Source organism: Danaus plexippus, chromosome 5, assembly GCF_018135715.1.
Source record: "Danaus plexippus chromosome 5, MEX_DaPlex, whole genome shotgun sequence".
Classification (NCBI taxonomy): domain Eukaryota; kingdom Metazoa; phylum Arthropoda; class Insecta; order Lepidoptera; family Nymphalidae; genus Danaus; species Danaus plexippus.
Window position 1 is genome coordinate 4309274 of NC_083539.1, and position 27471 is coordinate 4336744.

Sequence of the window (27471 nt, forward strand, 5' to 3'; positions counted from 1 at the left end):
TTTTACAGTTTATTATACCTTATAGTTTGTAAATTACACATTTATTGTCAAAGTCAACGTAACATAGTTATTCGGAACGACAAGTTTGAAAGTGAGGTATACACATACTTTCATTTATGTTATATAATTTTATTTCTCATAGTATTTTTTTTATTATATTAGTTTGTGTATACCTTAACATTTTAATTTGAGGAATTATAAATTACTACCGTAGTAGGATACATTATTAAATTGATTTATTCTCTATGCTATCATTTATTCTGTTTGGAGGGAAAGTCTATTAAAATAATTTATATCTGAATTTTTTAAAAATAAAATATCAACAAGATAAAACATATATTTCATATATTTATTATGCACATGAAACAAAAACAATAAATAATATACGTGTCTCGTGTTTAAATTACATTCACATCAATTCATTATGTAACGATAACACAAATAAATAAAACTAAATAATAATTATACATTTTCTTACAAATTCTAGGATTAAAATACATTTTACGAATTTAGATTAAATTTAAAATGCAACATTTTTAACTTTTTGATTAATTTTATTTTATAATATAAGGTTATTATATAGGTTAACATATACGGCAGTTCCAAAGTATTTACACAAGAATGAAAACAGTCTCCATTGATCTATTACAATCTAGTTATAACAAGACGTTTTATGGCGTTCTTATATGAGTTAATTAGAGAGTGTTTACGTATCGTATAGTTGTTAATAATATTGCGTACACTTGTGGCGGTAAGTGTTGTAAGTAGTGGCGGGCATGGGAAGCGGCTGGACGCGCTCGGTTGCGCTGCCACGCTGCACCTGACACCATAGGATCGTCGGAGTATCCATTCATGCTGAGTTCGAGTCCTGAATAGGTATCAATACATAAATTAAATTTATTTTATAGATATGGTATATTATTTTTAGAATAAAAAGTTTACATCAGACGTGGATTATTAGATTTAAATAACTTAAACCATCATGCGTAGTAGATGTGTTAAACATTGTTATTTTCTTATTTTTTTAATGGACCGGATAGGACCTGACTTTCATTTCACGTACCACGTACCTACCAAGGTAAGATTGAAGCAACAGGTGGTCCGAATTAAATTTGGAAGGAAACACAGACGCAGACAAACTATTTCAATCCTTTGCTGTGGTCATGAGAAAAGAGATTATCGTTTCATCCGGATGCTAGGAAGGTTTAGAATGTATATCGAAATTATAGAGGCCCGTGTGTGGTTATCCAGAGACAAAAAGAGTTAAGGCAGAAGCTTGATAAATACAATCTTGTATAATCTATTAGAGAAAATTTTTGAGCTCATAACCTTAGATTATTGAAATTTCACTATTGTATAATGATTAAACCCTAATACACCGGTTTTTTATCTATGTTATTGTAATAATAAAAGTCAAAATAATAATACATAGTTATATCTAACTTATAATTAAATTTTATTGGCAAATTTTTCGTCTCTTTAAAATATAAACAATGTTATAGTTCTTTATAAACAAAGTATTGAAGATGTAATATAAAACTCACTATGTAAGCTGACTTGACTTTCCATCTTTCCAAGTGCATTGACGGAAGCGCACACGTAGGTCCCGTAATCGCCGGGCGCCAGTGACTTTATCGTTAGATTCATCCATAAAGAATACTCATTTGTAAATTTTTCTGCTATGCGAAATTTTGGGTTCTCTAGCAATTTGTCGCTGACTAGCGCTGTAAAGAATGCGTTTTATCTTATGTTATCCCGTACAGTCATTTAAGAATTGGGCAATATGAACACAAATTTTTAAGTGTTAATACTTAAAAAAAAAAATTAAGGTTAGAAGAAAACTATTTAAACTTAAGTCTTTATTTTGCCAAATTACTAAGACAGTATTCGATAAATCTTAATAACTTGACCGAATTGACTGCTAATAGTTCAATTAGGAGGAAAGTGCTCAAGTTTTCGATCGGGAAGACGTTAATCTTGCTCAAGTAATCTGTCTACCCATTGTCTGGCGGTACTCCAACTATGACTGAATATTTAATAAAGCCATTACGTACTCCATATGTTGTTTGAAGACAACATCATTTATTATATACGTATATTTTGCTTGCTGTATGATTTATTACTATTTCTCAACCAAGCTATGTTAAAGAGAAGCTGGTGGGATCCACTGAGGTAAAAAATATGTCGTCGTAAAAGAACATGAAAAGAATACATTGGCTTTGAATAAATTGTTAAGATATCTTAATAAATAATACTTACAATCTTCGCGGTACCAAGAGTTCATAGCCTTAGGCGATGCTTCTATATGACATTGAAGCTCCACATCGCTACCGAGTGGTGCCCCCACTAGTTGATTACTAACTTTTACTTGAGGTATAACTGTAAAGAAAATTAATATGTAAATTTGCTAATTACGCAGAAAGTAGATTGTGTATCGTCACAGTGATTTTACTTGATTTTATATTGTCGCAGTCTATATAAAATATTACTTAATAGGTTCGGGAGAAGAAATATTAAACATCATATTATTACTCTTGAAGCCCATTTTTTTATGAAAGTGCCTACTCAGTGACACTCCCATTAATCAAAATTGGATCAACTGTTTATCATCCACAACAGTTAACAATAAAAATCAGTTGTTATGTGTTAGAAATTCGAAACCGGAAAGGCAAATCTATTAAACTTTAACTCTCTTATGGACGGAAAATGAAATGCTCGAGTATTAATATAATTAAAAGCAGACTTTGAACCAGTTTTAAATAGAAATTTTATAAATTTTTGTTCCATTTTATCAATACCATTTTGCATCCAAAATGTAGATCTAGATAAGTATTCGTTATTATTCATAGCCAGCTTTCATGAATTTGCTTAATTAATGGTAGCGTTTACGACCCAGTATAATAGATGAGCTATCTGTTTCGACTAAGTGAGGTTGGTGGACAATTTCGTACTAGAATTAAAATATCCAGTTATTTAACTGTAATGAGAAGTTTTATTTATATAATATAACGATATTTTAAAATGACATAACAATATTTGCAATTAAGTTTAGTGATTAGTCATAGCTTGCATGAAATTTGTTAATAGATCGAAGCATTAAACGGATGACTTACAGTGCACTTGCACGTGATATCGGCGACTGACGGTGGGCGGTACGCCATTGCTGGCAATGCAGTAGTAGGCTCCCATGTCGGTTCTCTGTACGTGGAAAAGTTCAAGACTCTCTCCCTTGTGACTTTCTACCACTGAAATCAAATTATTTTATTACTGACTTTTCTACAGAATGTTCTACTTAATTTGTAATTTATCCTTTAAAATTGTATTACATAATAGTCTAAATGTTTGATGGTATTACTTAAAAACGCAGATGTTTTGCCAAATCGTTAAATAATTAATTTTATTCAAATCCTGACATGGTAAAAATACAAAGATAAAACACCTTGGAATATTTTATGTGGTAAATGGAACCTTTATTATTCAGAATCATATACAGATACAAGAGAATACACTCGTGCTGTTTTTATTTTTATTGCAAAAAAATCGAGTTTTACCGCAACCCAATTAAGGAAAAAAGTCCTCCGAACTGTGCAGATACTGGCTCTCATATAATGTACGGTAAAATAAATTTTTATTCAGTAAAATAATTTTTTATTCTAATAATTGCGGCACAAGATTAATTTGCCGGAAAATGAGAACGTTTCTCTTAAATGACGCAATGTAACTTTGTGGAAGATGTCTTTGGGCTCTCCTAAAACCCTGTTGTTTAGCAATCAACGCTTTATTTGTTTAATATTTGTTAACTTTTGTTCGATTTTATAAAGCCGTGAAAACGGAAAAAAAATTATAATCACTCTTTTTTTAAGTTCGCCCTGTCTTCGCCAATTTCATGCCGCTTTGAAATCGGTTTGCAATATAAATCTTTTATTATGCTAACATGGTTCATTAAGCTCAGCATTAAGTGAATTGTTGAACAACATTGAAATATGAACGGGTAAAAGTATTTTTGAAACGAAAGATGGGGAAAGAAAATCTTAAAACTGCGGCAACGAGAGGTTTTGTATTGAGGATTTCTATTAATATTTAATAGAAGCGTCGAGAGGGCGCAAGATATAATTATAAAAAGTATAGAAATCTTCGTTGGCTTTTATCAAAATATAAAAGACGACTGACTACCTTTCTAGATAAAAACTCAGTCGTAATTTTTTTCCTATCGATTTCCTAATTTAGGTACTGCTTGATTTTAACTGTCATATTCGCATACGAGTATCAACCGTTGAAATTCCAGAATTTGTACATCACAGAAACCAACGTCCTAATTAGGAGATTTGAAAGGCAAAAGCAGACATCAACAAATCGTACGCTATGTTTAACGAGACGGCAATCGGACGTTATAAATTAGTCGTAGTCAAAGCGTGGGACAGGACATTAGTAGTACAGTAACTAATCGTTTAGTATAATGAAGCTAACCATTTATTACTCAAAACATTGAAACATGTTGCTTCATCAGAACTACACGACAAGGTTTCATTTTATATTAATTTATCATAATAGCAGTTATGCATTAAATTTTATTTCAATGTTAATGCTTTATATGTATCTGTTTAGGTATCCATAAGTTGATGAGATCTACGACTTTCGCGACTATTAATTAAATTGTTTTATTTCTTTACTTTTCTTTACTACGCGATTATAATATTTTTTAACGACATATTACCGAAGTTTCGATAACTTTACAGCAACCGACACTCTCATCTCTGTATGTTGCGTCATCTCATGAGTATGTTGTTAAAAATAACTATAAACGCGTAGTAAATCCGAAAAATATTAGTTTTATTTCAATATGTAAGTTATTTAATTATTTGCCTAATTTAGCTTTACATCGTTAGAGACTAGAATTTTCCTGAGAATATAATTATGTAATTACATTCTCAGGAAAATACATCACATTGAGGAAACTTTAATATTAAAGAAATAAAAATTTTTACTTATTAAAAAATCTTCTTTAATGTATTTCTTTCTCGATGCCCATATACTTTGTAAATAAATATTTTATTAACTGTTAGTCTACTTTCATGAATGATGAAGCAGTAAAATTTTGATTCTAAATCTCGCCTTAAATTTATATATACGGGCTTATACAGACTGCTTATTGTATGAATTACTCTGTAACTGACATTTTAATCCAAAAAGGGGGCTGTTATAGCCGTCTATAAAGACGTACGTGACTGAAATAACACGATGTAAGTCTGAATGAGTACTTTTATAGAATTTCAGAAAAATTCATATAAATGCCGACGACAGTATCACTGAAGTATTTCCATCGGACTAATGTATGTGATTGTTTGAGGACGTGCTTTGTTTTATAAAATAATCGAATATTATATTTCCTTTGTCATTTTTAATAATGAAATACAGTTTGTTCGAATTCAAATATTTAAAAACTGTCCACAATATTGTAATTCAAAGATCAACAATTCGATATACAAAAGATTTGAATATATCATATGTCATATATAGCCTATAGTCAAATATAATGAGAATGTATGTTTAAAACTCTAAATTTATTATTTTATAAGTGTAATTAGTTTTTTAAGTGTTCCATTCTTAAAAATTACAATGAAGTTCAAAAGAAAAAAGTAATTAAAAGTCGTTTCCTGAGGCGACATTAAATGAATCAAACTGGTGAGGGAAATCCTTTAGAAACTGCGATGTTCAATCTAAGTTACCTTTCTTTAGAAGGCACAATGGACAGTTTGACATTAATTGTAATGTTGTTGTAAAAAGAATAAAACAAATCTGTTTTATTGTCAAATAAATAAAGAGTGTTCTACTGACTTTTGCGTGACAAATACGTAGTCCACACATGTTATAATATTATTTTAAATTCGGTTAAAGAAAACTATATAAAAAACGTACCTTTGTTACATGGAATTGTTCTCTAAAATAAGCGCATAAAATATAACACTATTTTCACATTTCCTGATACACGTCCATCATTTTGTGATCGAGACAGAACTTTTTCACATTTGATGCACAAAAAATAAATAGTTCTGTGGTACAGCCAAACGATGTTTTAATTATAACGTGCAAAATATAACTCTGCGTCCTTTTTCGGTAAAAAATTGTAACGACTTTTATTTAAAAAAACCCAACAAAATTCTGATTCGACTGAAAAGGTTCCGTAAAAACTACAATTCCTTTAACTGATTTGACATATAACAAGAAAAGTATTTAATATTAGTCATAAGAATAAACTGTAATATGCCGTTATAAATAATTTTGGAACCGTTACCCCAGTGTTTTGCAATATAAATTAATTAAATAATAAAGATAAAATTCTGCTTTATCTTTGGATTAGAAATCGCAGAAATTTTATTATTTTACTGGTTCAAAAGTAACTAGATCTAAATATTTCATATAAGGTGCGGCTCGATATTTTTAGGCATTTCTAAAAATAGACGTGACAAACAGCCACACGGGCTCAAAGGCAACAACAAAGAGAATCTATATGGCTTCGATTTTGCCGATTAGGGTTGTATTTGAATGTAGATTTTTGTTTCAAAACGGGAAAAAATATACAAAAACATTATAATATTTTAGATAAGACAGAGTAAAACATTCAATTTTACAATAATGAAAGAGTAGTACAAATGAAAGAATCTTTCAAAAAGCACGCAAAATACTAAGGATTTTGACATCATTATAAAAACTTTAATATCAATCCCGATTTGGTTTCAATCAAATCACAGGTATAAAGTAAAAATTTAATTTCCTAATAAAATGTACTTTATTCGATAAAATATTCTATTCACCGTTCCTGTGACTATAAAAAATCCAAAAGAGACCTCACGCATAAAATAAATTATAGTGGAAATTCGAGTGTCGGTCGAAGTATACGGGATCTTATCACGAGCCGGCATCGCGGTTATGACATTATTAAACTGGAACGTATCCACTGACGCTAAAAAATACGTGAGCGTTTTACAAGATTTTTCGCCGTTGAATAACAACCACCCACAAATTTAAGACCCCCCCCACTGACAGGATCGTATAAATTATGCTAATGAACGGTTTGGAAGCGCATCTGATTCGAGCGATAGCGAAACGCTTTTTCAGTAATTTACATACCTAATAACCGACAATATTCTATGAATGCATTGTTATTTTAGAATAACATTCCAACAGTAAATGCTTCGGAATAAACAATACAAGTTACAACTTGTGCTTTGCGAGTTGTATACTAGTTTTATGCATAAAAGCGTTTTTCATTATAACGTGAAAGGTAAATTAAAATGACAAATAAACTACATTTAAAATATCAAGTTTGTTCTTAAATGAAACACAGAAATGGAAATGTTTCCACTTCTGTAAATTTAATATCGTGTTTATTATTCTGATTATACGAGTGTGTATGAAGAATAAATAACGTATATTTATGTACATTAATTTTCAATATGTATTTTTATTGTCAACCCAAAAGTATAACGAATGTTATCGTAAATCATACAAAGAGTGTAACTGGTATATTTAGGTATGTATGAAACAAGCCTTTAAAAAATATCTAAACAAGTTTCTTCTTAGGCTAAATAATGGAGGGCACATAGGAAGACATCGAAACCAAAAACATATAAAAAAATATTTTCTTTTATATAATAACACTACCAATAAATAATATAACTAATATTTTGAATGAATAGTTTTGAAACACTTCACTTTTATTCGAACACAGACATTATCAGTAATATAAAAAATTCAATAAGCTCTTAAACATATTTGAGTTAACATATTAAGTTTAAGTTATATCATAACAAATTTAATATCATAAAGTATGATTATAGGTGAGGATTCATAATACATTATTAAATTCCTGTCATGTCAATTGTATACAGGTTTAGTAAAATGTGTTGTATTGTATGTCATATAAGATGTCCAATTTACCCCTGTCAGACATTTGAGAAATTTGGGAAAGCGTTTCTTATTTAGAATGTTTAATTTAAATATTTGTTTAGGATATGCCGATAACTCTATAGAAAATTAAATTGCAAAGAAAAGTCATAACGAAATAAATTTTCAACTGTTAACTTTATACTCAATCTACGGGAAAAGACATAAAATTTATAGTCAGCTTAAAGCGGATATTTTAGTTATTTCATAAACTTCATATTACTTTCTTCGTCAGCAATTAGTTTAAGGGTTTCATTAAGCGATTTGTCAACTTTGTTCTTAAATTTCAAAAGTGTTATTAATCGGTATACTCATTCATGAAAATGAAAAACCTTTTTGTATGCTGATTCGCCGATAATTATTTAATAATTTTTGTATTTTCTTGTCGCAAGAAATCTCTGAGCTTCGTCTTATCTTAAAATAATTCAAACGCAACTTTCTATTTATTTTGTTATAAACGTTAATGTAAATATAGACATTGGAATTTAACGTACACGTATGTTGAGGGTACATTTTTAATGAAAGTAAAATATTTTTTGTAAGCCATTAAAAATAGCAAAAACTATTATTTTCTTTTATTTGAAATTCTAACAAACAAATATCGAAAATAATTAAGTCGAATTTTACATCAAAAATGTGTATTTTTATCTATGCTTTATATGTAATTACTATGTAATTATTTGTAAAACTTTAAGAACTCCTTTTTTTGTTTAGAGCAATAGGACTTTAAAGCGACGGCAGGATGTGTGTAATGTGAATTTGATTTGTCATTTTCATGTTGAATTTTTTTACCTGGAAAGTGTTTTACAAAAATATTAATAATGATAAAATATTATAACTTTTTTTTTTAAAGCAAAGGAAAAGGAAACATTTTTCGCTAATTAGCTTCAATATTATGCCGTCTTAAGTATTAAGTTATGCGTTGTATTATACAAAGCAATTTCGTTCTCTGTGGTTTTATAATACTCTTGTCTGTAGTGCTCGGGCGTTTTTAATAAGAATTTAACGCTCTGCGAGCAGTGGCTACACGCCATTATTACTAAAACCACTATTCTCTATTTGTAGGAGGCGCTTACAGGGTCGGGAGTAGTGAAGTGCAAAGCAACTTATCGATAATCGATTACGGTTCAACGAAATAATGTTCGGTTAGAGTAATCCTTTTAATTAAAATACTTTTTCTTATGTATTTCTTATAGAACTATGTTCATTGATGAAAATTTTTATGTTTTATACAGGGGCTATGTTTATAATGGGTTTTCAATTGTAATATTTTAATACTAAGTAAAATAGTAAATAAAATTTAATGACAAAAAACAAGTCGGGAGAGGATATAAATATGTTCAAAATTGTATTTTAAATTATTCATCTTCAATTATTGACATAGTAAGAAAAATGCGAGCCCTAATTCTAATTAAAAATGTATCTATTGAGTTCTAAGACTAAGAGTATTCATTTAAATAAAACCAATATTTTTCGGACCATACTACGCGTAATTAATTATTGTAATGCATATATTTAAAAAGAACTTATCGTCAATAAAAACTAAAATCATCAATATTTCACTTGAAAGGCAATATTCATATATCGATATTTTAGTAAATCACTTTTTATTTTATTTATTTTTACATTATTTTAAATACAAATCAATGTGATGTATTTCTAAATTGTGTTTTGTAAATCTCATTGCGTTTTATACAAATTATCTTTATATAAAAATTTCGATTTTATTGACAAATAATTAAAGTTTAAAAAAATATCATACTCCTAGACGGAACCATTACTTCAAAATGACCACTAAAACCATAAAAAAATTGGAACAAAATAAATTATCTATAACTATATGTCGGGTAGTCGGATTATAGACGGTCATAATAAATATTTAAACTTGACAGAACATGTATGACTACGCCGTAATTACTAACCCGGTGCTATGATTTCACGCTTCTAATCCTTATAATAAATAGCTGTAAATATATTTTTCCTCAGTCGTGGTGGCCTGGAGGTTAAAGGCCCGCCTCTCATACGTGAAGGCGCGGGTTCGAAAACTGGCAAGTACCAATGTGATCTTTTCCGAGTCATATGTACTTTCTAAGAATATTTAGACACCACTTATGGCCGGTGAAAGAAAACATCGTGAGGAACCTGGTCTTATAATTTCAAATTATGTGATTGAAATCGCCAACCCGTCTTGAGCAAGCGTGGTGATTAATGCTCTAACCTTCTCCATGTGAAAAGAGGCCTTTGCTCAGCAGTGGGCTTCGATACGCTAATGATGATGATGATGATATTTTTCCTAGTTATAGTATATCAACAATGCTCCGACATTAAATAAAATGATTACTGGAATTGTTAAATGTAATTCATGAATTAAAATGGTTAAAGTTACAAACGTCATAGAAATAAAATGTAAATAGAATTCATATGTTTCAGAATTATTCTATTAGTTTTAGAATAATTCTGTAAGCTAAAATGGTACAAAGTGAATGAAGCTTACATTTTCAGCAAACGCAATTATCGTTGTTTCGGTAATTCGGTATTTCTCTCTAGCTACATAATTTACAGACATATTTATTTTAAATAAACGCTAGGTGTACAAAGGAAAAAACACGTTTTGATAGCTTGATCATTATCATAAGGTTTGATATAAAAACGTAATTATAGCAACGTAATTAGTTCTTTTATGAATATTCTAATCCATTCGTTTAATATTTATTACACTAAATACCAATAAATAACATAAAAACTAAGAAAATAAATAAACATTGTGTAAACGGCATGCCTTGGCTAAACGTAGTTATAGTTAATCGTGTTTTTTTATAAGCACAATTCACTTTGCCATTCAAAAATATATAATAATAATTAAAACTTAAATAGAAAGAGGATTTTTATGACACTTGACAATTATTATTTAACAGTAACATGTTAAGCATAAAACTCATATGACGTCACATATCTTCAGAACTGTCTGTTGTATATACAATTCGCGTGTATTATAGCACTCGCGTCTGCCTCCCTCCCCCTCAGTCCCCTCAGTCCCCTCCGTGGCCACCGTCCAGACGCTCATATATGCTACGGACGAGGACTCAGTTACTTGGTTTGATTACAATATTTTTCAAGATATTAATGTCTATTTCTTATTTACCAATTAAGTAAAGAAATTGGAAAAGTTATTGAATTAATTTAATTAATATTATTGTCAAGACTATTATATATTAAAATACGTATTTAGGAACAGCGTTTTGCTTTAAGGAATTTGCTTAAGAAGTACAAGTGAATATTTTTTTTAAATACCTGTACAGAAATTAAGTTTACTTATTTAATTCCTAGTTCCATTACATCGGAGCATTGAAATATGCTTTATATTCAATATTTTAATAAGCGATAGATAGGAATGATGCATCCATTAACATAAATCTGACTTTAGCCAAAATTAATATTATGTAAACAATGATTTTCGGTTATGTTCCGTTGTATTAGAAAGTGGGTTCAAATTACTCCATAAAACTAAAAGGATTAGCCCACGAGTCTGAGATACCATACGCTAGTTTTAAAGTTAACGCGCTTAGAAGATTTCTGTGAATATCTGTATTAATTAAATCGGATAATTCCATGCAATTTTACTTTTCACGTCTACTGAGTAATGACTGAAGTTTCATTGCCAGCTTTTATCTAATTTATTTTTATGTTATATGAGACGGTTTATGGAGCATTTTACACCCTTTGCACTGGATTACAATCAAAGCACTATGACATTTGATGTTTTATACGGTAATTAAATGTAATCTCTGTTTCTGTAGTAGAATATAGAACTTTAAAGTACGATATCAATTTCAAATAAAAATTTATTTTGACCATTGCTATATATGGTGAATTCCTATTTAAGACTTAACAATATATTAATTGGCTTACGCTGCTATTCTGGAACATAAATCTTTCGTGAGCAATTCATCCAAGTTAAATCCGTTTACAAAACTAAAGTATGCTATTTGGTATTATAAGTTATGAGACGGCTTATTAGAAATAAATAAAGATGTCAGTTTTAGTATCATTCTAATCACTCTAATAAAAAATTTAATTAAACAATTTTAAACTATCTAAAAAGGAATAAAAATACCCCTATAAAAGTGGAATGACCTCTTTGAAAAGAAATAATTTGAACCGTAAACCTTTTTACGAGCTCCTTCGTTAGCAATTGTTTAGAGAAATTTAATTTTTAAAATTGAAAATACCAAGGCTTCGTACTTTTACTTCCATTCCAAGTCTCGGCAAAACTATATTGCATTTTTTTTATTAAAAATACGAAGTGTTCCAACGAGGGGTAAACGAGCACTAAAAGGTTATGGTTACTGCGGTGACATTCGTACTGTTACCTAACTTATAAAATTGGTATTTCCTTCTATGACTTTTCTTGGCTATTTAATATATATAAGAGGTAATTGTATCCGAGCATTCTAGAAAGTTCGAAGATTGCTTTTAACAGTTTTATGCTTGAAGTGTTTTTTTTTTCAGGTCTGATTTTAAGTACATATTTATATTTTTACTAAAAATATATGAGTTAAATTAGTTGAGAAATTAAAGTGAGACAAACAGTTTGAGTTTTCTGTATATAAAAAAAAAAACAGATTAAATTGTACACCTCTACTTTTAACAAATTATAAGACAAGTATTAAATTTTATTTTAAAATATCTATTTCAGGGACGGATTAAATTTTTTGCTGTTGGAAAATGTGATCCTTATATTAGTGTTACTGCTTATTGTTAAATTTTAAGATTGAATTTAATAGGAAAATCACTTTAAAGGTTTTTATTTCCTTGTATGCGTTAAGGTTTGTGGTATAAATTAAGTAAAAAGGGTCGTATGTTTGAATTTCATGCTTTTTAAAGGTAAACAGAATAAGGTAAAAATGTGATATTAGTGTTAAGAAATAGTTGTAGAATTATTTTGACATTTTACATATATTTTCGCATTTTAATTAGAATTTTTTAAGTAACGACGGGAGTAGATTTTGTTAGGCCTAGGTCGGTTAGACGGCTCGCAAAAAGAGTTTCCCTGCGTCATCAAAAAAAAAAAGGTAATGAGACAAATTCGAGTTTGGCATACTGTCGTCAGATGTTAGGCGGCAGTCAATTGTAAAAGTAATTTAAGAATAGTAGATTTTAAGATGGTTGTATGCGATTGTTTTTGAATTGGGATGAATGAAGTTGTGTAAACAATACGTGTAAGTATGACGAAGTGGGGGTAAGAAATCCAGGTAAAAACAATTGTACTTCGGAGAGTAAGTTACGAGGGGGACAGTTTAAAGGTAGCGTTGGTGCAAGAAGGATATTTGTCAAAACGACGTGATAATATATTCATATAATTATATAATCTTTAATCTGTGAATTCTTTAGTTAAGATATTAATAACATCTAATATCTTACTTACTACCCACATCATCCTACCAAGACAGCACTTTGGTATGTGGATTTAGAATCTAGATTTTTCTGGGAAGACGGTTTTATTACAAAGACAGGATAATTAACAACAATATCATCTTATAAGAGTTGCCATTTTGCCAATTAACTTACCGAATCATAAATCTTTGTGATACAAACTAGCAGGATATATTTCATCCCACATCATTAGTAATTAGACAATCATAGTCTTGGTCAATTCGATGAAATTTGGATTTTTCATTATTTTTTTAAATTAAGATTCCAGTTTTGTTATACAATACTGCTTAATGTTGAATTATTGGTATTAAAATTATAGAAGGCGTGTCATGTTTCCTTTAATAATATATTTTCAACTTATTTACGGAAATAATAAGGTTGATATTCATCTGATTTTTTTGTATGCAAATGTACAATGAAAATAGCTAAATCCCCAGCGTCTTACAACTGAAACAAAAGGGATCGTGTATTCTTTGTTAATTAAATAGTAATTTGGTGATTTCTGATGTGAAGCTTTTGTAAGAGACACCTTATTTCGTTCTTTAAGTGGAATATTTTTTAAGGTGCTACTGTTTTACTAGTATTTTTTTTTTATTTTTTACATAATTCGAAGTTGACAGGGATTTACGAACGTGGGTATGGGTGTCTGAATTTGTTGGAATTTCAAGAAAAAAGCAATGACCGAATTCGTATGGAACTGAACAGCTATCTAGATTCATATATTTCAATTCACCTATATTATGAGACATAGTCATTACATCAAGATTCGATAGATAAGGCATGTAAAAAGGTTTACAAGTAAATGTCTAAAATTAATCTTAATAATATAGATTAATTGCTATATTAATTTATAGAACTTCTTTAATCAAGGGACATAAAAAAGCACCCACGTTATTAGATAAATAAACATTTAGATAGATAAACAATACTTTAAATAAATTAACATAATACAAATATAAATAACCATTTAAATCTGTGTTTATTTCTAGATAGAGGTATTAAGTAATTTATAATTTATTTTCAAAAAACACCTGCTTACTAAGCACAACTTATTCCCTTGTTTATACATAGTGAGCCGCGCAAAAATAAAAACAAGAAAATTGTTTTAATTAAAGGTACAGAATGTAATCCACTTACAAATAAAGCGCAGTAGACAAACACAAAACAAGCTGTTTACAATTTACGTAGATCCAAATACAGCGTTTACATTAACGCAGTCAATGATATCCGTTGCCGTTACGCAAAATTTCCATATGCTTTGGCAGTTTGCAGAGCGAAATTATTAGCCAATTGTTTGTTTAGCGGTTCGGCTATAGCCTAAACAACATCGTTATATGTGCATCGGGTAGATAACGAGTATACGTATCGTTACGAAGCGGCAAATGTTAATTGTGCACCTGCGGGAGAAAAACAATGCCGGGCATAAGTTCAATGTTTTATGTTTCACTTTAATAAAAAGGGTTTCATTCTGGTTACATGTTATATTATTTTATAATCTAAGATTTGGATTACTAATGATAGGCACAACTGTATTGACCTTGGTTCAAAAAATCCCGTTTATTACATCTAAGTGTCATGTAAGTGTATCAGATTAATCATTTTATTAAATAGTGAGTATTTTTTGATATCACTCTTTAATTAGTAAAAATGGATATCTGCTGTAAAATATAAAACAAATAATACTGAATTAAACTCATTTCTCAATCGTCATATTTTATGATTTATACTCTTAGAGGTGCTTTTTAGGTCAATTTTAAATAATACAAAATTAAAAAAAATAAATGGTACTAAAATAAACAAAGATAAATTAATTTTGTATTGTAGCAGGGGCGGAAGGGCCGTAGGCAATTTTTTATTTTGAATTTTAAAACAAGTGAATATAAAATTTCATTAGCAACTTTCCGTAAGCTGTATTACTCCAACAAAATCGGTAAAGGGGCTATACTATTAATGATGTCGCCTGTGGTCTTGCTGCGGAGTTTATCGTCGGAAACAAACAAAAAATTCATAAAAATTCTGCGAAAAGTTCGAAGTTTCCATTTTGGTCACCACTTGTACGGAACCAAAGTGAAAGAGTCGGACTTAAACTTCCGAGAAGTCGATTACAGTTGCGAACAATAATAATATTTTTTTTATACAATAAATGAATATATGTCTTTAGGCCATTATTAAAAAAAGATTTATTTTCAGTGAATAAAATAATCGTCAAAAGAGATATATTTTTTGATCGGAAATTTTATTTGTGTTGATAAATATAAAAAGATCTGAGGACACAGTTTAATGACATCGATCATTATTACACTTTCTATAATATATTTCTCAAATAAAATGAATACACAACGATAAGTCCGCAAATTATTTGATTCATTTCAAAGGAATCCATCTAAAAGGGAAGAAGAGTAACTCAAAGCTTTTATATCGTCGCGAGCCGCCTTGTTGTCTTCGATATATGTATTAAAGCTTGTTTTCTCTTGCGTAAAGAAAATCTATTGGAGAGGGTGTTTAGGGAGAAGTGCAGGGGAAATAGATTGGATTGAAAAAAAGAGTCAAGCTTCGGGTACTTCGGGGAAAAGGAAGACTCAGTCAAAATGGTATGCCCTGAGGGAATATGGTAATAGCTTATTTGATTTTGAATTTTTTGTTTAATTTTTTTATGTAGTATGATTAATTAGGTATATTTAATTAGAAGTAATCATTATTTTTATGGTTATTTTTATACACTCCTCATTGTTATTATGTTTTCAGAAAATATTTATATTTACAATCTGTTAATCATGTTTTTGTTTTTAAAATATAAATAGTTATATCCGAGACCGCAGGTGTTTGCTCTCTCACTATATTTTCTCTACTTGTCTCGCGACATTAATATTTACTCCTACTTCAACGATGAAAGCAAAACAGGCATTTGCAAATACTTGGAAGTAAATATGTATTTCGTCGACTCTAAGTTTCTTAAAGCGCATAAGTAATTTCATCTTAAAATTAAATACTTGTTTTATTTCGGTGAACATATTATATTTAATTCATAATGGAGTTGTTGCTGGTAATTGTAAATTTAAGCAAAGCTTCTAGTGAGCTTAATAGCATTGTCTATAAAATAATTACTATGATAAATACAATTTGCCCGGCATTTCATCCAACACGATTACTTTAATAAGTTCAAAATGTACTGAAATATTTGTACGTAGAAAATAGATGTGTTAATCCACTAACGCCATCTGTTGCTTGTGTCACACGATTCCTTAACAAAAGCAACTTTATAAGAAGTCAAATTTGGAGATGAATCATATCCAACATTTTGTCTTTGTTTGAATTAAAATATTGTTATGTTTAATTAAAATTCTTTCAGTAGTTTTAAGTAAAGAACATGCATACATAAGTACATTCATCCATATGCACAATCGTTCGTGTTTATAACACCATTCTTTTAGGGAATTATTTTTGGATTAAGACTTCATTTACTAAAATAAAAATATAGTATTTATTTTGCTTCATTTTCGAAAATCTTGCAAATTAAATCATAAAAAGAGCAAATTAAAAAACAACGGAAATGAAAAATATGTTGATATTTTCAGAAACATTTTGAATTGAGGTCTTAATCAGTTAAAAAAGGTTAATTTGACTGAGAAATTCTTGAATTTGAATTTCAAATGACAATATCATAACATTACCTATATATAGTGTTTTATATTTGCGAAATAAATATAAACAGGGTGCTATTTACAGAGATGTGATATTATTAAAATTATAAATAAAGACACATTCAGTGAATTGAATAAAAAATAATACTTCTATACATCAAAATTCTACATGGTAAAAAGTATTAAATTACTTCTGTGAAATAAAAAAAATATTCAATATAAACTATTAAAATTATTGACTATATTTCTTTGAACTGTCTCTCACGATTTTCACCTTTAGAAGGTAGGGCTGAAGTTTAAAATCTAACATATTGTAAATTGGAAACAAGAGAGTATAACATTCGTGATATTTTCCAACCTATTACAGTTGCCGCTGGTCCTGTCATTGTACAACGGAACAAATCGTTGACGGCTACTTTAGTTTCCTTTTATTTCTTATTTTGATATTTCAACTACAAGCAGAAGTTGAATGATTGGAAATAAATTTTGAAAAGGATTTTTGATTCAGAAATTCTTATTTTTAGCATGTGGAGGGAGAATTGTTTGAATTCTTTAATGAAATTTATATTCATACCGATTCAAAACATGTCAAAAGGTACATTATACGTATAAACTTACAGAGAATATTAACGAAATGTTTTGCGTTAATTAAATTGTTGGCCGAATTCACAGAATTGTAATTTCCTTCGGGTTTAATTCTTTATTTATGATAAACTGCATACTAGTATCTGATGTTTGTTCTAAAAAAAATAATTCAATACAGACGGTTTATCGTAGATATAATCTGTGTTGCCATAATATCAGTCCTTTTTAAGTAATATAATACAAAACAACAAACTTTAAAGCATTAATAAGATGTTACCTCATTTACTGTGAAAATAACTTTTAAGCTACGGTCTAAGTTATTCGGTAACTCTATTTTTAAATTAACTTATATCTTAAATGTTCGTCCGAGATTCTTAATTAAATTTTATCTGAAGACGTGTAAGTTGAAAATCATTACTATTTTATTAACGTTTTAATAGGAATTTTAAATATAACTACGTTTTATAGTAAATTATATTATAAATATTATTAATAACATTGCGATAGGTTCTATTATTTTTATTTATATGTTATGATTTCTAGCACAAAAATATAAATAATATTTAAAGGCCTTTTGTGTGGCCGTTTTTAGTAACTGACAGGAAAGTGTCATTGAGCAAATAACAAAATAGTATTATTGTAGCAATATTTAATTATGCAGGCTAGATTTTAGAGGCATTAAAAAAATCACATACCCTTCTTCTCTCTTCCTCCGTCATGTCTGAATACGATAGGTCGGTTGTGCTCTCTTCGCCACATCACTGTGGGTGGTGGAACTCCAGTTGCAGTACAAGTGAGACGAATACTACCACCTTCTCTGGCTGAACTGCCTTCAGCTATCGAATCATCGATATCCGGAGGTATTACCACGGACAGGTGACCCATCTAAGTGGAACATAATTTGTTGTATTAATTATTCCTTAATCGTATAAACAATACATTTAAATAAAAGTTCTAAATACGAGTCTTTATTTGTACTCAATTCTTGAAAGTAATTAATGAGCTATTATAAAAAATAAAAAACCTAACGATCTAACTTAGCCTAGTTTGATGTCCTGGTACATCAATCGAGTCACTTTAAGGGTATTCTACAAAATGTCAATAACAGACCACAAATGGCGGAGCGTTCAACTCCGTAGTAATGAGGGACTTGTATCTTGAAACCCATTTACCATCATTTTGCTAATAATTTTACCATGTTCACCAAAATTACGTTAATTTAATAAATATACTAACCCTTCTTTTCTTATTAGATGTAACTAACGGTAATATTCAAAGAAATTGTTAACTTGATACATTGTAAGTTTGTCATTGACTTAATAACAATAATGAGTTTGTCTACCTGACTCTTCATAGGGTCTGTGTTAACTTGACACATATAAGTTCCAGAGTCGTTCGCTTGGACATTACTGACGTGAAGTTTCCATGTATTGTGGTTATTGTAGGTGACAGACAGACGAGGATTCAATGCAACCATGTTTGTATGTATCGCAAGAATTGCTTTTGAATCTGATTTTATCCATGCAACCTGAAAATAAATTCATTATATAGTACGCACGTATTAATTAATAAAAACATTAATTTGGCTTAGTATGTAGAGCCGTTTTTCAAAGAGATGTATAAATATTTTTACGTTTTTTCCGCTTTTTGTTTTGTCCTGAATATTCCATATAGCAATTATTCATAAGTATTTATCAAATATTTTTTTTTTAAAACATGGCCGCTTTTATTACGACGTATATACTATGCGTTATATATTAAAAAATATACTCCTAATATAATGCACAAATACTCCTAATATAATGGAAATTGGTCCAATTTTAATAGAAAATTTAAATATTGGGTTAAAGATAAACTCATTATTGAAATATCGATAAGTATAAAAAATACGCTTATAGTAATGCGAAATAAATTTTGGAATTAAAAAACATTAAAGAATTTGTGATTTAATTTAAATTTGCACGGTTGTTATCACTTACTTTTTCATAAACCTAAGGCTATATTAATGTTAGCTAACACAGTAATCTGTCATTGCAAAATATATAAAACGAAAGCTCGTTCTAATACAAATGTCTCTCATTCACGATGAATTTAGAATTAGTGTCGAGAAAACAAAATACTTTCCGAGATTGCATACGAGCGTGAAATTTCATTTAATGTCTAGGATTAATGTCATAAATTGCTAGCAATTTTCTCGGAGCTTCTCCAAGTTTTAAATCGTTTGTATTGTTCACTGCGAAAGGAAACTTAATGTGACTTAAACGCTGGAGCTATGGTGAATGTCGTTGAAACAGAGGACGTCACATATAAAATTGTACTGCGTTCCATCCCAGGAATGTTTTGTGTCTCATACTACCTCTCGCGTATTTTTCATGTGACATATCCCTTTGTTGCGGTTGGAAAATAAATTAGTAACAATTTCATTGTTGCTGAAATTTCAGACTAGCTGAGAGTAAAGTTTCTAGAATGTTTTGAACGTTGTTATAAACAGATCCTCATGCCAGAACAACATGATTTTATTGCTTATTATATTCTGTTTAGTTATGTTAAATGAATAATTAATATGACAGTTTTAATATTTTTTTATTTGTTTAAATAGATTTGAGGAACTCACAATAGCTTTCAAATCGATAGTAAAATTTCAATTGTGCAACCTTATCCTTTGATCTTTTCACTTCCGCACTATGCTAATGATCTCTGAAGTAAAAACTATTGTTGGAAATCATAAAAAATTTATTAGTTTTTTCAGTATTCTTTTACAATTATGTTTATGACAAAATTTGACACACCTCTTTATTTTCAGTGATGTTGGTATAATATAATTAAAATCTGTTCGAAATTCATTAAAATTACTAATCTATACAAATATTAAAATTACATCATTTTTTTATAGGTTTATTGGATAGTAATTTATTATTTGAATTCAGACGGATTTACACATTTATAAAAATAATAAAAATACGAAAAGTAATATCAAGTAACAATATCACTGAACAGACGGCGTAGATAAGAGACGACAACAACAATACATACCAGTTTCTTGATTTAATTGAAAATATTTCATATCACGCAAAAAAAAATCCCCATTCCTTTGTATAGAACAGGAATATAAAAAAAATATTAGTTAGTGAGATCACATGTTACTTGTGCTATATTGATTTTAAGGATAAAACTTTGTGTGTATTGAGTAAATTAATGATTTTTATTTTATGTGACATTAAAACTAATCCATTTCAGCGATTGTGGTTTTATTCGTTACGTTGCGGTTTATCTGCAGAGTGCTGGAAATGGAGTGTTAAATTAAGCTCCGCGATTATAAATGGTTAATTCGCGATAGTTATTTGAAAATCAAAATAATTTTATATAATTAAATTACTCGGTTATTTAGCTGTAGTGTTGTAATTAATAAATTTGATAACACCAGATTAAACATGTATTATGAAAAATGATTGAAAATGCTCCGTAATTGACATGTCTAATTGCAGTCGAATTAGGTTAGTAATGTTACACCTTTTACGAAAGTTATCTAAAGTTTATGTACAATGAAATGTTTGCTACAGCTATCATTTTCTTTATAGCACCGGTGTTACGTGGACTATGTACTTTAATTGTACCATGAGAGAGATTAATTACACCACATTAATAAGTTTATGACTCTGTCCCAGTGAAAAAGGCTTGTAATTTACGTGACATGAAATAAAGTTCACGCTTTAGAAAAGTTAATTAAAATTGTAATTGCTTATTGTCGGGTTCTAATGGTAACTATGTTATAACATGCTCTTAATATTATTTGTAATTAGTATAAAAACTCGTTAAAACACATACTTTTTTATCAAAACTGCTCAGATAGTGTTAAGTTATAAACTTGTCGTGGCTTTTTATGTGACGCAAATGTAAATTTATACTTGGAGACTATTGCTTTTGGAATTTTAAAAGAAAAACTGTTTTTCTTTATTTATCATCATTATTTTTGTATCTTCTTATGTGCAATAAATAAAATAACTAAATTTAGAATTTTAAAATTATAAATTACGTTACTGACTCAAACATTAGTTAATAATTGAAATTGTGTGAGGCTTTGACAAGGTTTATCTTTATTTTTTCTAATATAACAACCCAATATTGATTCAATATCCTCGTATTCACTGTACCATTTTCAAAATAACTGTTTCATCTTACCTGTATCATTATACCAATTTTTTGGATGACGAATCTTACTATTTATCGCCCATCTAATTTGTCATTATTATTATAATATCAAATAAATTAGGATATTTCAAACTGTTTACATTTATATAATCGTTTGATTATTCCCCCTTAATTTCGACCTCTGAGGTATTTGTAAATTGATGGAGGTGGAATAATATGTCTATATTGTAAAAATCTATTATTTTAAAAGTCCAGTTTCATTATTCACGAAATTTTTTTCTATCTTTTTAAAATAATTAATATATTTGTTAGTTCTAAAGAGCCTTCTTTTGAACACAGGGTCCAATTTACCATTACTACCGAAAATAAAATTGGACATTTTTTTATTGGGAGATGAGTTACAAAAAGCGTGCTATATTCAGTTGATTTTCCAGCAAGTCAATTGTCTACCGGTGTTAATTGACAATTAATGACATAAATAATGACCCAAACAAAGTATGCAGCGAACAGAGTGACAGCCGCCACTACCATTTGAACTGTTTTCGTGGAAACGAAAACATGGGTGTTGTAACTAGTTGCCTACTTTAGTTTTATTTGGTACAAATATTTTGAACTCGGAAGAGATGAGTTTTTTTCTGTTTTATTTTTTCGCAGACAATATACCTATTTAGGTAGGAACCTATTTAATTAGTATTTCTTTATATTAAATAAATATATTATATATTTTGTTCGAATTATTAAAGTAACTTAAAATATTTCACGAGTCTATGAATCTTCAGTTTTCGTAGTTAAGCTGTCTTTATAAAACTATCCATTAAACGTGATCCAATTTTAAAAACAGTTTGAACTAATAGCTGGAGAATGTTTAGAAAACCAAAATATTTTTTTTTCAGATAAAATTTTGTACGGATTTCATTGCCTTTTATAATGGATTCTAAGAGCAAGGAAAATTGAGGGAATACTATCAGGTACACAAAATTGAAAATAAAGGAGAATAACTTTGAAATACAGGACGACATGTGACAAAACAAAGCTTATGTAGGTCTCCTAAAAGATGAAGTCATGACTTAGTGGAATACTGCGAAGCTAGCCGTTCTGAATATCCTGGTAAAAGCTTATGTCCGCCCGTGCACTGATTTCAGATAATGAATGGATTTGTGTACCAAGTATACAGAGAATTGATGTTTAGTTTGTATTAATTTTTTCTCTGTTTCTGAAGAATAAACAATTCTCTCTAATATACTTAAAATGTTTTGTTTTCAATTGAAACACATAAGGTATTAGACATATATAATTATTGTATATTTTAGGACGATGTTGGTTTTTGAGAACGAATCTTAACTATAGATCTTAACTATAGAATCTTAACTATAGCAGAAACATAAAAAAATAAAGTTGATACAATTATTACACGAGTTATGTTAGGAGGTGCAAATATATTTAGAACATTATTACTTCCAAAAATTTCCTTTATAAAAAAACTGAATATCATTAAGAAAGTACTAATATAAGTCAAAAATATAAATCTAGATTAAATATACTTACTCTGTAATTGGAAAGATGATTGACAACACAGGTAAAGTGTACATCCCGGCCTTGCGTGACGGTGTGGTTTTCAAGCGCTTGCAAAAATTCAGGTCCCACTTCGGCTTGTATTGGCATTTCACCTGCAAAATAATTCAGTGATTTACGATGAACCTAATGTAAATAGACGTAAAAATGTAGCATTATTATCAAAACATAATATTGTTTTATTGTAAATTTTAAGAATGTAGAATTTTTAACAAAGTGTCTAATAGAGCATTAAATTTGAAAACTGTAAAAAAACTTTAAGCTGATATAGAATTTAAAATTAAAAACATAATATCGAAACGTAAAAATTTCTTCGTAAATAAAAATTAATGTTCAAATTATGACTCTATAGAGCTTAAAGACATTAATCCTGAAGATTCTATTATTAATGCGAGTCAAACCGAATTAAAAAAAGATCATGACAATAAATCTGAAAAGAACAGAACACTCAGAAAAAACAACGGATTACTAATACTTGATTTAGCCTTTTTTATATTAGCAATACGAAACCGAATGGCTAAAAGAACCCAACGAAGTGAAATATTCACATCGGAAAGGTTTTCTAACAAATTAATATTCAATTTTCTTCAGTAGAGCTCTGAAGTAGAGTCTTAACTTGTCGATGTCGAGAATTGTAGATGATTAGCGGAAATACAATAGCGGAATTTAATTTTTCAAAAGGTCAGGAAATGAAATTATTTTTAAAAAAATGTGGATATATAAATATATATATATTTTAAATACAGTTTTAGTTAAAAGTCAATAAATAAATATAATACCTGTCACAAAGACGCTTAGAACGTCGTCAGCCAGCAGGCCGCTTTTGTCGACGGTGAAAGCATGTGTTTGAATAATTTATCTGAAATAAATAATGTTTAAATATTTATATTATTTTATTTGCTAGGTGCGGGTAGATTTATGTTGATAATATACTAATAACTATAAAAAAAGGACCGTATGCCAATAGTCTTTTATAAATATTGTAAAAAAAAGGTAATTATTGTCTTATTATATTTATTTAATTCGTTGGATATGCTCGAGAACAGAGCAAATAATGTTTAATGTGATTTGAACCCACAAGAAAGTGCCCAGTTAATTATAATATATTAGATATAATATAATTGTTCCTCTCATATTTATGCTTCCTTTTATTTGACCAAGGAAAGGTTATATAAATATTGAACATAGGAATTTATGTTGCTAATTGTTATTCTACATGTATTTGAAAATTATGACAAGTGATTCTTTATAATGAGGATTTTGAAGTTAATCTTGATTATATTCATTTGAGTTTTTAGAATGGAATGTTTCAAATGTGAGGTATCATTAAAATTTATTCATCACATAAATGGTCTGCATCGTAAAATTTTATCGGTTGTATATTTCTATACAGTATAAAACATTAGCTATATATTTCTATGGAATCAAACAATACGAGACTCCAGATCGAGGGGTCTTAGTTGTATCGTATCATTCAAGGTAAACATTGACCAATAAATAAATAACCTCGATACCTTCACAGACTAATTGGAGCCCCATCGCTATTGATGACGCTTAAACCAAGTGAGATCAATGTAAATTATAATCTCAAGTCCTTATTATACTACCGAAATAGTTTCTTCTTTATATGAACTATTTATTATGGTTTTTTATAAGAGATTCATATAATTTTTAAAATATTCACATCGTAAAAATTGTTCTTATCATTATGTATATTATTTTAGGGGAAAATTTTCATAATACAAGTGCTAGAAAAAATTTAATAATAAAAATTATATAAATACATTTTCATTGACGTACATTAAATAATAATGATGAATGTTCAAAGTTAAATCACGATAGGTATAATCATATTAATATCGGTATTGAGTCTTTCCAAGTATGATTTACAACATAACGACAATTACCTTGTTGCTTGATTTATTAAGAAATATATTACACTTCTTTAGAATCATAGTCCCTTTGGATTTATGAACCTTTAAAATTGGCTTTTAAGACGAAAAAATTTATATCTAATATAATAATTACCGGCTTATGATGTTATTTTAATTTATTAATATTTATACATGTATAATAATAAATTTGGACTATATTATGAGTTAGATTATTTTGAAAAATTTTGTAAAGCAATGGTAAAGCCTCATAACTTTTTATACGCAAGTTTTTTATATTCATCATCATGTAAATAATAAAAAATAATTTAATTCATGTGCCTTTCAAGCGTCTTGTCAGAGAGGCACAGAAAAACTTCTGGAAGTCTCCCCCACTGTTCTGCATAATACTAATAGGATACCGGTAGATTTCTTTTAATGTGTTTTTTCATATAGCTCTACTCTTGAAGATTAGGAAAAGAAGCCGCAAAGTCATTGTAATTAGTCTAGGGCCAAAGAAACACTATATAGACTACCCTGTACTTTCCCTGATCTCAATGCCACGGTGGAGACTGTTCCACATGATATTACTTCTACCATGGTTAAATAATGTACTACTGAATTAACATCGGTTTTAAACATGTCAATTTCCCTATTCGTTGAAACATGTATCCGTCCAATTTTCAGCGTGGATCGCGATTACCTCTTTGTTTCAAAGATCTACAATGGCTGAGCGGGTATCCCTCGAGAACAAATTTAAAAGAACAGAATGAAATTTATTCTTCGAGAAAATATTATCTTTTTTATCTGAAAAAGGATACTTCCCGTGCGATATTAATATTGATTTTAGGTCACATAAAATCCAAAACACTCAGCAAAATTTAAAATTTAAATTATTTATTATTAAAAATTTAATAAAATATAAATTTAAACTAATTAAAAAAAATTTTGGTGATCCATATAATATATATATGTATTTCATATCCAATTACGAAACTTCAAAAAGATTAACAAATAGATTATGTGTATACGCAAGCTCCATTTCAAACACGTAAGTGTATAAAAGAAGTCAGATTACAAGGAAATAAGTGCTAAATGCTTGAAACAATTAAAAACATGCTCAGTAGAAACAAGAATAGTTTTAAATGTTATTTTCTTTTGTATCATATCCTTGTTAACAATTACATGTGCAATTAACATCTTGTTTTACTATATCACATAATATTAATAAGTTAACCATTCGTATACACACGATCCTATAATATGGTCACAAGCAAACCGTGATAACAATTCGTCTTTGTTATCATTTGATTTATGTAGAAACAACTGACAATAAATAATGATATGAGAAATAAAAGTACGAGGTAAAATATTTTTAATGGTTATATATTTAAACGAAACGAATATTTTTCGGATATACTACGAGTAAGGATATACTAAGCAAATTAGTTGCTTAAAAGTAACCGAAACGTCGGGAGTAGTTTAAACAACATAAAGCACGCGTAGTATATCCGAAAGATGTTAGTTTCATTTATATGAATAAAATTCGCGAAAATTTTAGATCATAATGGTTGTATATCTTGATTTTAGTGAAAATTTTTGAGACATAATGAATGTTATAAATGTTTGCCCCGATTCAAACTTAGTTATTAACCACTCAGAAAAAAATATATTTTGGAAACTTCTGTATAACTTTATTTACTTGCAATAAAATAAAAAAAAATCTCAAATTTTATTTTCTTAGTATCATATTCTCTGAGTACATTGTACAAAAACTAAAAAAACGACATCAAAAAATAACGTAGGAAGACATGAACTAAAAAGGAAAAAGTATTTTTCACTTACATACTATTTTCTAAAATAATTATTAATAAATTCTAAATATCTGCCCAAAAATCGTCTAAACACCCAATGTAGATAAGTGAACACTATTTTTTATTATTTTCCATAAGCTTAGTTAATACCTTACTAAGTATATACAATTTTTTAATATCCCTTGTGTAAAGAAAATTCTTAAATCAGCCCGACAAAATTCGAAAATTTGTGAAAATACATACAAAAAAAATATTTCGACGGATTTAGAACCTCCTCCCTTTTTTTGAAGTCGGTTGAAAAAGGGACTCGCCAAAAAGCGTTTTTATAGACTTTTCTTTTAGTGAAACTAATAAATTGTTTGCAAAACGCACCTTAATAAATCCAATGTAAGTCTGATTCTGTACCATGCGATAAATTGTCAAATAAATCGAGCAACAAGGAACCGGCTTTGTCGTTTGCTT

The 27471-nt window shown here is 28.8% G+C and overlaps 1 protein-coding gene across 1 annotated transcript; it reads right to left on the reverse strand.

Annotated features, from left to right (window-relative positions):
* Positions 1 to 27471, reverse strand: LOC116769130 (lachesin-like). The gene is given in 10 exon segments (XM_061529465.1): positions 1 to 868; positions 1545 to 1724; positions 2260 to 2379; positions 3114 to 3245; positions 18299 to 18488; positions 18946 to 19131; positions 23298 to 23419; positions 24104 to 24121; positions 24124 to 24183; positions 27382 to 27471. Coding segments are annotated over 9 exon segments (1164 nt in total). The 5' UTR covers positions 24167 to 24183; positions 27382 to 27471; the 3' UTR covers positions 1 to 695.